The sequence below is a fragment of the Pinus tabuliformis genome, chromosome J (genome assembly GCF_031772625.1).
Source record: "Pinus tabuliformis cultivar Carrire ecotype Pingquan chromosome J, CPIR1, whole genome shotgun sequence".
NCBI classification, from domain to species: Eukaryota; Viridiplantae; Streptophyta; class Pinopsida; order Pinales; family Pinaceae; genus Pinus; species Pinus tabuliformis.
Window position 1 is genome coordinate 10837368 of NC_142295.1, and position 15091 is coordinate 10852458.

At 37.5% G+C, this 15091-nt stretch overlaps 1 protein-coding gene across 3 annotated transcripts in view; it reads right to left on the bottom strand.

Moving 5' to 3' along the window:
* The window catches only part of LOC149225175 (phosphoglucosamine mutase family protein), a 248949-nt gene that overhangs the window by 39991 nt on the left and 193867 nt on the right, over positions 1-15091 (bottom strand). For all 3 annotated transcript variants that reach the window (XM_089376975.1, XM_089376973.1, XM_089376974.1), the window contains one exon: positions 6896-6956. In XM_089376975.1, coding sequence (XP_089233101.1) covers positions 6896-6956 — 61 coding nt within the window. The remainder of the gene's footprint in view (positions 1-6895; positions 6957-15091) is intronic.

Below are 15091 nucleotides of genomic sequence, written 5' to 3' on the forward strand. Positions count from 1 at the left end.
AGAATACATATCAGAGAGGCAGTGAAATTGTCGGAAAAACAGTGCAGAGCCAAGGTGGGCTGACGTAGAGGCAACGAGGACTGATGCAGACGCTAAGGAGGCCAGTGCAAACGACGCAGAAGGGCGTAAAGCTGACGCGGACAGCGCAAAGGGCTAAAGAGGTTGCGCTGAGGTGTTTCTGTGGGGCAGACTGAACGTCGATCAACGGACGCAGAGTCATAGGAGGGTGACACAGTCCCTCGAGGGTGACGCAGTTCCAGAAGAGAGCTTGGAGCAGCTCTCATTGTCCAGCTAAGGAACAGTCGAAGTCACTGTGGGGCTAATCATCGGGTTGCTGATTAGCTAGAATATATGTCTCCAGAGAAAGGTACTACTGTCGAGGATAATCTCTGAAGGGTGAGCCATTTCTGGCACCCTAGTTGTACTCAGAAATCTGCATAATAATAAAACCCTCATATCTGCTGCACCGATTTTTCCGAATTGGGTTTTTCCGGGGACGATTGTCCAAAAATAACGGTGTCCCTTGTGTTGTCTCAGTTTATTTCAGTTGTTGATCAGTATATTTGTGAAGGTTGCAATTCTGCTTACTTCGATTTTTATGCAGTTAAATAACTTGTTAATGTAAAGAACAAGTAGGAGATAGTAAACCAGAAATTGCAGTAGGGGCTTCTGATGTGTTAGATTCAGAAATTTTCACATTTGCACCATCAAAGACATTAAAATCTATTCCACCTGGTCCTGTACACACACACAAAGCAATACATGAAGAGAAGCACACACATGCAATACCCAACATCACCCCCAGCGAGGCTGTATAGTGTTGGAAGCCCATCTTTTCATAAATCACATAATCAATTTCTTGAATGTTAGCATACTCTAGAGGTCTGTCGAAAACAGGTTATGATCATCTTCAACAATTGAGGAGTTTTCACAAAGAAATCCCATCTCTTAATTGATCCAGTAAACATCTTCCTACAATTTTCTCAACAAAAGGTGACATGAATTTTCTTCTCAAAAAATTGATATGTAAAACAGGTGGTATTTTTATGTAATCTGTCAGTTTCTATGTTTTTGCCATACTTTTATGTGGGCTGACAATTCCAACTCACTATTTTTCTTGTTTATATTTTCAGAGTTTGAAAAGGTCCACACAATCATGGAGATGATTTAGTGGACATTGTTCGTATAAAGCGGTGATGGGCCTATGTGTAAATACACCTATGTTGGTAGTGAAATTTCCACTACCCAAAAGGTGTTATTAACCCAGTAAATTATTCTAATTACTTATACACAGCAAAATTAAATTTTCAACTGAAAGTAATGAATAAAAAACATGAACAACACCATTCACCAAATTAAAATGTAGTGGAACATACAAGAAACCAATCACACAAATGACACAAATATTTTTGGACAAATGTCCCTAGAAAAACCCCAAGATGGGGAAAACCAGTTTTCAAGATGAGGGTTTTATTATTAAATCTTCAGCAAATTTGCTAATGAGAAATTACATTTACTGTTTGCTTGATACTGACAAATCGATCTTCACCCCTATTGATCAAATCAGCTAGGAAACCCCCACGACCTTCCTTTTGCAAACCATATGGCCCACACATGTGGCCTAGAAGAACTTGGCCTCCTCTGGCAAATCGCAGGGCCCCTTCACGACCTAGAGAAAAGCTCGGCCCTCTCTACAGGAAATAACTCGGCCAGCAAACCTCCCTCGGAAACTCAGAATCTAGAAGTCTCTCAGATGAAGAATAAACCCTGGATTTTTTTTTCTCAATTACTACTGCTAAAACCCTCATGGTGTCACTCTGAAAACTTACTCTACAATACTCTACTCAAAGTGTTCCAACATTGCCCATTGATTTCCAATTATAATCTCTCATTCACAAATGCAAATCGATCTTCACCCCTGTTGATCAAATTAGCTAGGAAACCCCCATGACCTTCCTTTTGCAAACCATATGGCCCACACATGTGGCTTAGAAGAACTCGACCTCCTCTGGAAAATCGCAGGGCACCTTCATGACCTGGAGAAAAGCTCGGCCCTCTCTGCAAGAAATAACTCAGCCAACAAACCTCCCTCGAAAACTCAGAATCTAGAAGTCTCTCAGATGAAGAATAAACCCTGGAATTTTTTTTTCTCAATAACTGCAGGTAAAACCCTCATGGTGTCACTCTGAAAACTTACTCATCAATACTCAACTCAAAGTGTTCCAACGTTGCCCATTGATTTCCCTTTATAATCTCTCATTCACAAATGAATGGACAAGATTAGAAATTATCTTGTCCCAATCGATACCTAAGATCATCTTAGAAACTTTCAAGAAGCTTCTAGACGCAAATCAACCTTACCTCAACTAATGTCAATTAATTAACTAATTTTCCTAAGTTTTAACTTAGGCTATATTTAAAAATCATTAATTAACTAATTTTCCTAAGTTTTAACTTAGGATATATTTAAAAATCATTAATTAACATAATTAAGGCATTTTACCTAAGCAAAAATTAGGAAAATTTACATGGTCAATCCATTTCGCTGTGTTCCTAACCTCAATGACACCTCTCAAGGCTAAAACACCTATTTGAGAAACAATATTTAACATTGGTCGCATAAAGATTCAAGAGTCTTTCTTTTGGTCTACAGTTTTAAACTTGTCTTGGGGCTCTGTGCATGCTCTTCTGTGGTTAAATTCTATTATATACCCATTATTCTCATTTCAAACTTGAAATTTCTACAAAAGACATTGTACTAGTGATATTGCATTGTAGCTTAATATGCCTTAAAAAGAGTTAGTGCAATCAATCTATAGAAAGCCTTCATGACATAACAAGAACTATGTACAGAAGCTACTATGAAGTTTTGGTGATACAAAATTGATTTTGTCACAAATATGCTCCTTCTATGAATGAAAGCCAATTAATTTTCGATCGTTGCATGTGGCAATTATTATTATTACTTGAAAAATACATCTTATGTTTACGGAAATATTTACAAACAATAAAGAAAAAAGTGGAAGGCCATAGACAATGGAATTCATAACCTCTTCTATAATTGTATAGATAATCTTCGGCAAAATCACATAACCACTCTTTTGTCGACGCGTTTCGAACCAACCAGTGTGGTTCATCGTTAGGACAAGTTGAAGAACCAATCCGGATTAGCTGATTAAATAGAGCGTGCAGAGACCCCAACGGCTATATTGCCAACGGCTAATTTGACCTAAGGATCCCGGTCAAACCACCAATTTAACTATTAACATTTCTATAAATAGCTAAAACAGTTAAATTTGTTAATTATATCTAAGATTAAAATCATTTAATAATATTTGAATAATATCCATGTTTATTATTTAAATATAATGGTCATATATTTATTAGATGATCTATAATTATTATTATTCTACTATTATTTAAATAAACGATACTCTTAGAATTTAGTTATCTTAGGTAAAAATATACTATTTTATTATTTATTATTTACCTATAATGGTCCTATAAACATATAAATATAGCTGTAATAATATCTAAGATTAAACTCATAATATAATATCCATGTTTATTATTTATTTTTTATTTTTTAAGTATAATAATCTATAAATATTATTATTCTAATATTATTTAAATATAAATAAATGTTACTCTTAGAATTTAGTTATCTTCGATAAAATTTTACCATTTAATTATTTATTATTAAAATATAGTCATCTATGTTTATTAATAAATCCATATTTATTTAATAATTCATAATACCAATATTAAGTAGAATTCTTATTAAAAAATTATTATTATTAGAATAAAGTAATATTCAAGTTTATTAATACTAGAATAACTAATATTATTGTTATATCATATATATATTTATTTATACTACTATCTAATTCTCTTTTAAACCTAATGGTCATTGGTAAACTATGTCTCCTTTAATATTTAAATAACTGATTTATATTTATTAAATACTCAATATATACTCAATATTCCATTATTAAAGTTAATTATGTCATTAGGTAAATATAATATTACTTATAAGGTTTAAAAGGGTTTTTTTTTTTTTTTTTTAGACATTAGTAAAGGGAGCATATGCTATAATGTTGCTAGATCTGAGATAAAGTCTGAATATGCTATGAGCTCTAGAGATTGGGCATCTTTGATCAACAAAGGCTCCCTTAGCTAGAAGTTCATGACATACTTCATCAACCACATGGTACAAGAAGCAGACAAGGAGCTAACATCAAGCCCAAAAACATATGTCTGAATATGCTATGAAATCAAGAGATTGGGCATCTTTGATCAACAAAGACTCCCTTAGCTAGGAGTTGATTACATACTTCATCAACCACATGGTACAAGAAGCAGATAAAGAGCTAACATCATGCCCAAAAACAAATTTACTATTGATCTTCCAGAGAATGAATATGACTGAGATCCTTAAGCACTGCTAAACGCCCATCAAGAGAGAGAAAACCAGAAAGCGGCAATTTCCAAACCAGCGAGTGCACCAAGGAACCCTGCCCTTGTAATGTCCTCAATTTTTCGTTGCCTTCTGGTGAGATTAGGAGGGATTTCCAGAGCTTATGTCAGCGAGGTCACGGGAGCAGGATTACATTATTGGTGGGCCTGAAGGGCTTTGGGGAATTTTACGAGGGCTGACTGGGATTGCTTGCCATTTTTCATCATTAGGATCAAATTCGTACAGTCTGCATTCTGACGATTTCCATAAAATGGAGTTATTAACAGCCATATTTTAATTAAACACCTTTGTGTAATAGTTCATTGGAATCAGGATGAAAAGATCTACAAGACAGAATGATGAAACGGTGCTTTGGGAGGCTGATGTGATCATGGTGGCAGTTTAAGCATTTTTTGGAGATAAAAGTTAATTTAATCAGTAATAAAAATTCACTTGTGCAATAAAAGGAGAAAAAGTGTTTTTATGTCAAAGGTAAATACAAGTAGATTTCTAGAAAATTGGAGAAGATCTAGGAAAATTTTATAAAGGGAAGAGAAGCTCATTTCTCATTCATTCTAGTTTATGGTTATTTCTTGTTGATTGATCGGGAGCTTAGGTGAGTTTCTCTCGAGGGTTTCAGGCGAGACTCTCACACTAGTTTCGGTGGACATCATTGCCACCCTAGTTGGCATTGTGAGAAAATCACATAGGTTTTCCATTTGTGCTTCAATTGCAGGTTATTTGGGAGACATTTCTTCAATGGGACAAATTGGTTATTATTGTTGGAGTTGGAGATTGGATTGTTGTTGAAGACATTTTCTGGAGCTGAAGGTTATTGGTTGAGGTCAAGTTGATTGGAGGGCCGAATTCATATTCTATAGAGGTCGAATTTATCTGTTGGGGGCGAGTTTATTTGTTGGGCTGAGTTTATTAGCTGGAGCCCAGTTTATTTGCTAAGGCCAAATTTATCTGCTAGGGCCGAGTTTATTTGATGGAGCCCTGTTATTTGTCCGGACTGAGATTATTTGTCGGATATCTTTATTTAATTGTTGGATATCTTTATTTGTTGGGGCCGAGATTATTTGTCGGAGATCTTTATTTGTTGAAGATCTTTATTTGCTAGGGCTAATATTATTTGTCAGAGATCTTTATTTGCTAGGGCCAAGATTATTTGTTGGAGATCTTTATTTGTTGGGGCCGAGATTATTTTCCAGAGATCTTATTTGTTGGGGCCGAGATTATTTCTCAGAGTTGAGCTTATTTGTTGAGGCCAAATTCATCATTATAGGAGGGTCGAGTTGCTGACTATAGGAGTGTCGCATTGATTGAGTTATTTGTTAGAGTTGTATTACACAAGTTCTCAAATTAATATTCTCCATGTAAATCTCTTGATCAAATTAATAAAAGTCTGGTTGTGCCTTAAAATATTTCTGTTGTAAGTGTTTATTTGTTTTGCATACAAAGTGTTCAAAGAAAAGCTTGCACACAAAGTGTTTGTCAAAATTCCTGAAAGAGAAAATTTAATATTTTTGCAAGTTGTGCTAGCATATTTCAGATACGGGATATTAGAGCCCTGCTACAGAATTGATTGCTGATCCTAGAAATACTTCCAGCAGATCTTACCCAATCAGCACCCCCAAAAGATGTGTTTCACCATCCACAAACAATCACAGATAGAGCAAGGCCCATCATAGAGCCCACTCTTGGCCAAATGAGCCTATGGGATACTCACACATGTCTAGCCAGGCAAACACTCTCAACTTATAAGAAAGCTGAACAAACCAAACATTGTGAAATCTACACAAGCATTAATCCTCTGGGTTCGTCAACACCCATCACACATTTGGGAACGGGGGATAATGGATGTATATGATGCAAAACTGAAGATAGTGGCAGAGAGTCACACCACTATAGAGTCTGACCAAAACTCCATGCCCAATCCATCCAAAAATTCTTGGGCATCCCTATGTTCATTTTGAACATGTTTGTTCACAGGGTGAGCTCTCTCAACTCCATAATCTCTGGACAATTAGGAACAATCAGTCCATTGTCCTGAGCCAGAAAGCATGAATCCTTCCAGGAGCATGTGGTTGCATCCCACAAATTCCCCAAGAAGAAGATGCCCTTCCTCCTCGATTTGTGCATTTGGAAGCAAGTCAATTCTGCAATAGACATACCTTGCATTCTCCAACTCCTCTGTACTCTGACTCTACTCTGAAGTTTGAAGTACCAACTTAGGATTATCCCAGATTGCAAACGATAAACTAAACAAAAATATAGCCTTAGTGTTTATGTACACAGAATATAAAACAGGATTTCTACAAATATATGATACCAAATAACAATACAATTCCAAATCAGAATAAATAATCCAGGATAATAATATGAAAAAGACATTTGAGAGTTACTTTGGATAAAAAAGAGAGATTTGAAGGTTACCATCTGGTTCTAAAAATTGGCTTCCTGAAGTAACAGCTCCTAATGGATCAAGAACACTTCCCTGTGATGGTCCATACAGAGATATAAGCCTTTTTAGTAATGAACTTGGAATAATTAAAACAAAAGATCAACAAGATGTGAAGTTCCTGACATAGACTACAGACAATATGAAGCACCTAGACCAAAATCACAGATGTCCAAAGCATTATAATATTTCACTTTGCATTCACTTGATTATTCTTGGAGAGAGAAACTTATTAGACTTTAAAAGTGAAGCTAACATACCCAAGGCAAAAGTCTTAGATGTGAGGACAGGTGGAATTAACAAATTGAGTCAATCATATTAGTAGACACCCAGGCATAGATGGCCCATTACAATCTAGTTTAGTTAATATTCTGATGTGAAATATTTCCAAAACTTTAAACAAAAATTAAGATTCAGTAAATCAAATGCATGGAACAAGATTGTATATACTATAACCATTATTAGCAATGCTAAAACATTAGGAATGCTTTTTGTGGCAAATGTTTGATCATCCATCTCTGAATTTGGTCCTAAGCTGCATGATACAGGGAAACATGAATGACTTTCTGATATTGAAATGCACTGGAAACATGCTTGGAAACTTGGAAACAGGGAAACCTGATCTCTCTCTCTCTCTCTCTCTCTCTCTCTATATATATATATATATAGCGTTATTCTATAAATAGCACATTATATTGAAACTTTGAAAGAAAGCATTATTAATAAATGAGCAAGAACATTTAAATGACGAGAAACATTCTTCCATCGCTTATATTTTTATATTCATCATTATTATCACCTCTCTCTCTCTCTCTCTCTCTCTCTCTCTCTCTATATATATATATATATATAGCACATGATATTGAAACTTTGAAAGAAAAGATAATTAACAAATGAGAAAGAACATTTAAATGACAAGAAATATTCTTCAATCGCTTATATTTTTATACTCATCATTATTATGACCCTTTGCCTCTACCTTCGTCCTCCAAGGACATCAGTGTACACCATCCAATTTTGTGAAACTGCCTATTCCAAGCATTAAAATATGGTAGAAAAAGCTTCACATCCCTAATCAACTAAGTCACATGACACGAGGACACGAGACACGGAGGACACGTAAATACGAGGTATTCAATACGAAACGCAGCGACTTGGAAACAGGACACGGGGGACACGTTTTATATATATTTAATAAAAAAAAAAAAAAAATATATATATATATATATATATATATATATATATATACCGAAATATAGTTTTTTATCCATATTAAATTGCAGGTTGCAGCTTATCTAATCAAATTAAAATATAATTACTTCTCAAAGTTCATAGTTCACTTTAAAAAAATAAATAGAATCAAAATTTACAACTTACAAGCACATAAGAAACTAAGTAGTAAGTACTTACTACTAATTATAAATTTAGAACTTAGATATTAAAACCATAAAATGCAGATTTTCCATTAAGTCATCAAAATCAAAATGTATCACTGTTCAGTGTTTACAATGTACATAGATAGATCATAGACTATAGTAGATACTGACTCCTGAGAGAATGCCAATGGAAAATACAAAAGAGTAGATACTAGATACAAAATAAGTAGGAATATCATAGCTCGGTACTGGTCCATGAGTCATGACTCATCATTCTATCAATAGTCCATGTCCTCTATGTCATAGTCACCATCACTGCCACTGCCATCTGACTGTACTCCATCCTCCTCCTCTATGCCCAATCCAGGATCTGCTGCTGTGGAGGATGACCCCTCAAGATGCTGTGTCTCATCATCAAAAGTCACTGGCTCTAGCACTGGGTCATTAAGATCCATGTTGGCTAATGCCAACTCAATACTGTCGTCCAAGCCCATATCATCAGGAAACACATCCTACATCTTTGTTTTTCCCTTCAACCACTCCTGTCTCTGCCTGTAAATAAGACGAAGGTTGGTGTGCACATACACCATTGTCTCCGCCCTGGATTGCTCAAGCCTGCTCTTTTTCAAACTATATAGATTCCCGTAAGTGCTCCAATTCCTCTCACAACAAGAAGATGAAGTAATTTGAGAGAGGACCCTCAAGGCTAACTGTTGTAGAATAGGGCATGCTGCCCCATGAGTTGCCCACCATGCATAGGCACTTTTGACCCCCCTATCTCCAAGTACATCATACGCCCCAAATCTCCTGGTGCCAGTGGAGAACTCTACAAAGCCTTCCTCCACCTCAAGAAAAGATGTGTTATCCTGAAACATCCTTCTGAATGCTATCTTCCTCCCCTGTGAAATCTCTCCATCCATGTGAGGAGGGTATCTGTGTGAGGTCCCACCATGGAGCCACTCTTGACTGTAGTACTTGGGATTCAAAGAGTGAGCTAAGCAATGCAAAGGTGTGCAATTCTTATCCCACCTAGAGATAAGAATATCCTGTATGGTGGACCATAAGCTCTCTGCTGATGTCTCATATGCAGGGCACTCATTCTCCATAACAATAGTCTTCACAGACTCAATCATGGAATCCCAACCCTCATAAACCTCTCCTAAGATGGGCTGGTCCGTGTCTGCAAACCGCAAGAAAGAAATGATAGGGTTCATCATCTTTATGGTAAGATCCACCCTTTCCCACCAACCATCATCTAACACTATGTCCTTTACCTTTTTTGAAGCTGTTTGATCCGTCTTTCTCCAAAAAGACCAAAGATCTGAAATAACCATGGCCCCAAGAGCGGCCTTCACCTCCTTCAACCTCTTAAGCATGATGAATGAGGAAGCAAACCGAGTATCTGCAATCTTCAACAAGGATAGATGTGTGTACTCTTTATATATTGTGAGGGCATTGGTATGGTTTTGCACAAAATTTCGGATATGGCGTGCATCCTCAATAAGATTGCCAATCCATGTCACATCTGAAGCAATAGATTTGAGTGCCAAATTCAAAGAGTGAACAATGCATGGTGTCCAAAATATTTGTGGATATTTAGTTTCCACAATCAAGCCAGCTGCTTTGCAAACAGGTGCATTATCTGTGATAATTTGCACACAACTTTCAATGCCTACTTCTTCAATAACTTTAATAAACAGCTCACCCATATATTGTGCATCCTTGTATTGTCCAAGAGCATCAACTGCTTTCAAGAAAACCGGTCCATTTTGAGAATATACCATGAAATTGATGAGAGGATGGAGTGCTGTATCTGTCCATCCATCAGAGACAATACTGACACCAGATGAGATCCATGATGATTTAATAGGTTGTAGAATTTTATCCACCTCCTTCCTTGCCTTCACCAACAATGTGGTTCTAAGTTTTTCTGAACTTGGAGGCACATACCCAATTGGAGCCCTATCAACTAGAGCTCGACACATCTCAATAAACATAGGAGACCGTGCAACATTAAAAGAAATGAAGTTGAGATAGAAAAAGAATGCCAATGTAAGATCAACCTCATCTCGCTGCTCACGCTGAAAAATCTTGTCCATTGGACCACTATAAGTTTGGGCTGCCCTCTTTTTTGTTGGCTGAATTTCTTTTCTCCCAAATCTACTAATATTAGAATTCCTCAAGAATGGAAGAGGATCTTCATTTTTACTAGCTTTCCTGCTTGCTGCCACCACATTCACAGAGCCAGCTGCATCCTCCCTTACCAAATCCATTCTTTCGTCCTGACTGATAGTTTTGCATGATGCAATTCCACAAGGCAGGTCCAACAAATGGCCCCTAACTCGATTGTAAGTGCTCTTATATTCAAGCTTGCAGAAATTACAAGACCATTGCACATTCCCTCCCAGACCAGTCTTTGGCACTTGCTTCTTGGTTACATACTTCCAGAGAGGGTATTTTTTTAGCTGTGCTTGTTGTCTTGCTGCAGCAGCATCATATTTTAATGTTGGCTGAGAAACACCTACAGCTTCACTTGAAGCACTTGGGGCACTATGACCAACAGAAGGTGAAACACTTGGAGTTGGAGGGCGGGGACCACGAAAAGCACTGCCCTTCCTTTGACCTCTGCCGGCTGCCTTGGATGATTGAGCCATTAATGTGAGAACTGTTATAAATTCCACACACCTTCACCTACAAAAAAAACAATTAAAGTCTTGCTGTTTCTTACTGTTTGTAAATTGTCAATTTGTCACAAACCGCAATAATTATGAATTTGACACTCCTTTACACAGGTAAGAGGATGACTATTTAGTATTGACAGTTTATAAAATTATATCAGTGTAAAGGAGTAACAAGTTATGAATACAGACAAACAAGCAGGGTTCCATGCCTTGAAGATGTCCTTAGAAGGTGGCAAGTGGGCAACTGATCAGAAGTTCAAGTGACTAGAACAGAGTATTAATTTTTAAATTTGTAACAGTTGATATGTGTCTTTAATTCTGTACATGCAAATGTGCTGTAGGATACAAAGTACAGAGTATTAAATTTGTAACAGTTGATATGTGGGCTAACATAGGGTTATTGTCAGCAATTGTCATGAATATTGTCATATATAGGAGCATGACAGTGGCTGACATGAAAATATGCCAGAAATTTTGAACTGTTACACTCCCATCAAATCAAAATAACAGATGTCCGATAAAATAGGACGAAAACAGCCCTATAATTAAAATAAGGGCATGTCATAATATCATGCAATAAATCAAATACAGGCATGATAGTTAAACATGTATAAACTTATAAAGCATAGAGATCGTGCCCTACAAAATGGAAAAAGAAGGACCAAAGAAAATAAGTTATAACGAATGAGTAGGTTACAAAAATCAGTAACAAGAGCATTGCTCATACATGAAAATGTCAGATTTGGAGTTTCTTTTGGAAAAGAATGAGTTGAAATCCCAGTAAATGGAGATGGATTACTAGCATTCCAGAGCCTTAGTGAGGTAGGCTGGAAGTTCTCAGAAGTCAAAAGGTCAACAGAGAAAATGCCAAGGACTGATATATAAAAGTTCATCACTGGGCTGTCATATCTTGAAGATGCCATACACTGCCATTAAGGGTTAGATTCAAATGGAGTTCTCTGTCATATGCTAAGAGCACTGTAAGAGCGCTTGTCAGGAGATCATTGTCATTATATGGTTTATACAATTGGTTATAAGTCCAAAACATAAAAGAAATCTAGCAAACAAACGTGGCACTCTGAAACATTTCTGTGATGAAAAAACCATTAAAAAAATTTAAAAACCTGTGATTCGTGAAACATATGTAGCAACTGTAGACCCCTATGTTGTGCCATGTATTTCACTGTATTGCACTAAACACGCTCTAAATTCAAGAATGGGTCCTGGCTTATTTTGATAGACGTATATGGGTTATTCGTTTGTTCTTTTATGTGGGCTGTTAGTTTGGCTGTACTGCATTTGCACACGCCTGCGGCTGCTCATATTAAAATAACGTAAAATAGTGCGAAATGTGGATACTTGGGGGCTGACCAATGAACATGTTAAAATTTAAATATCATTCGGCTTACTGGTTTAACGCTGGTCTTGAACGAACACTCCCGCAGCTCGCTCCACACGACAGCTCCAGACAACCGAAAATAGGCCGGAATAGACCGACGCTTACGTTATAAACCACGCTTTTTTTTCAATACGTATTCAAACATCGAAATACGTTAGGGCAACGTATTTTATGTACCAAATACGCGTATTCCAAATTTATGACACGAATGGAAAACGTCGAATACGTATTCGATTTTTATGACACGTTAAAAATCGTATTGGACACGTATTAGGGCCGTTTTCGTGTCCAATACGTAAAATACGGGACACGGGACCCTAGGGGACGTGTCCTGTGACTTAGCTAATCAATGATTTTGGCTCAAGGGATGGGTACATTTTTGCTTAAGGCCATGACAAAGGAGTTCAACAATCAACACCACCAACATCAGGGTACATAAAAGGCTCAGTGCTTTTGTTTAAATTCCAATCCCATACCATCATACATGATAGAATCCAATAAAAATGTTGCAATCCTGCCAATCCTGATATCATAAAAACTTTAAGTCTACTGAATTTTGAATGAGATATGAAAATTTGCTTTTTTCATATGAAATCTAATGATGCTGGAACCTCTCCAACATCCTAAAACAACTAATGGTAATGTTAACAATGTAAATAAAAGATAATATTTCCTTTTTAACCTTTTACTTCAAGAATTTAATAATACAATTAATTGCCAACATTTTTAGTCAAATCTACTCAAAAGCTTAGTCAAACTAAGTCAAAATAGGCAAATTTTGTGTTGGAAACGCATTGTACAAATGTTGGTAGGGCCCAGAAATTCAATTCCGATGTGGGACACATTTGTAACTTTGTAAGGCCAAAAATGCATTTCAAGGCCTTGCCACATGCATTTTTGTATGGAAGCAAGCCCAATACGTGTGAAAATTTCTAAAACGAACACATCAAAAACCCCTACTACAATTACTGGTTTACAATCTCCTACTTGTTCTTTACATTTACAAGTTATTTAATTGCATAAACATCGAAATAAACACTATTGCAACCTTCACAAATATACAACTCATGCACTGAAATAAACAGAGACAATAACACAAGGGGCACCGTTATTTTTGGACAATCGTCCCCGGAAAAACCCAATTCGGGAAACCGGTGCAGCATATAGAGGGTTTGTATTATTAAGCAGATTTCGTGAATACAAATAGGGTGCCGGAAATGGCTCACCCAACAGAGAATATTCTCGGCAGTAGAACCTCTATCCGGAGATAGATATTTCGGCAAATCAGCAACTAATGATCAAACCCCATAGCGACTCTAGTTGTTCCTTATGTTGTATAGCGAAAGATGCTCCAAGCACTGCTCTGGAACTGCGTCACCCTCTCCCAACTCAGGATCTGCTGATCTGCTCCCAGTCTGCCCCACAAAATCTCCCTAATGTTGCCTCTAAGGCCCAGCATCAGCCTCTGCATCAACCCTTCTAGGCCCAGCACTCTCTCTCCCGGCACTGCGCTGCCTCTCTGCTATGTACTCTTCAGCCTCAGATGAAAATCCCTTGCTAAACTACCCCTCACTACAACTCTGATCACTAACTCGATTTCCTCAGCAAACCTCGCCCTAGAAAATTGAATTCTCTTGATCACTTGGTGTGTCTTCAACTAACCCTCAAGCCTCCTCTTATACTTTTCCTGTTGACGACTCAACGGCCAAGATTAAGTCCCTAATCAACGGCTAAGATTAGAACTAGCTTGATCATTGTCACTTAGAACTTTCTCACCCATATTTTATTAATACACATTAATATTTTTATTTTCCTAAGTTTAGACTTAGGAACTCGTTAAAAATATTAATTATTTTAATAACTCCTCATTCGGGTGGAATTTCTCCAAACAATTTCTAGGTCTTGGAGATCTCATGTGCCTTAGCCTCTCCACCAATTTTCAAGGCTAGAGCACATCCGATGCTACCCAAAATCAACACTCCCTCTTAGCGAGGAATGTGCTCTAACAATGCTTCACCACAGAAGCATCACACTGATCCTCCGCATCGGCTCTTTTTGTTGATGCTTGGCTTGCTGCCCCACATCCACTGCACTGTTGCTTCCTGTACTATTGTCCATGACACTGCCACTACTACATTTGTACTACAACTTCCTCTCAAAATGTTGCCCATAGCACTGCCACTGCTAATTGCTGCACTGCAACTCAGTTACCGAGAAGTAAGTAACTGACTTCACCCAGTATTTGGAAGTCTAGAAACCTCGTGATGTTGAAGCTACCTCTGTTGCTATCCTATCCTCCCTCTGTTGCCATTGCGTTGCTGCAACCTCTGTTGTGCCTCTCGCACTGTTGCAACCTCCACTGCACTGCTACATACTTCTGCACTCTAGCATTGCCTTGTCGCTCCATCACACCTTACTCCACCCGACATCTGTCATCATGCCACTGTCGTTAAGGGCTCCCGTAGCCATATGTGAATCAAGAGTTTGGGCACCTCAAGGATCCTACTCCTCTTTTGTAGTCCTCTCAACCACAGCTCCAAGTCTCCCCCACCTCTTCTTTAGAGGCCCATGAGCACTCATGGCACAATCGTCATCAGTTTCGACATCCTTCTCCGCCTTTGCTGGAGCAGCCTTTGAGTCGAAAGCTTCTCCCTTGCCTTTCTTCCTGGGGCACTGAGAGGCATAATGTCCCATCTCCCCATAGTTGAAGCACTT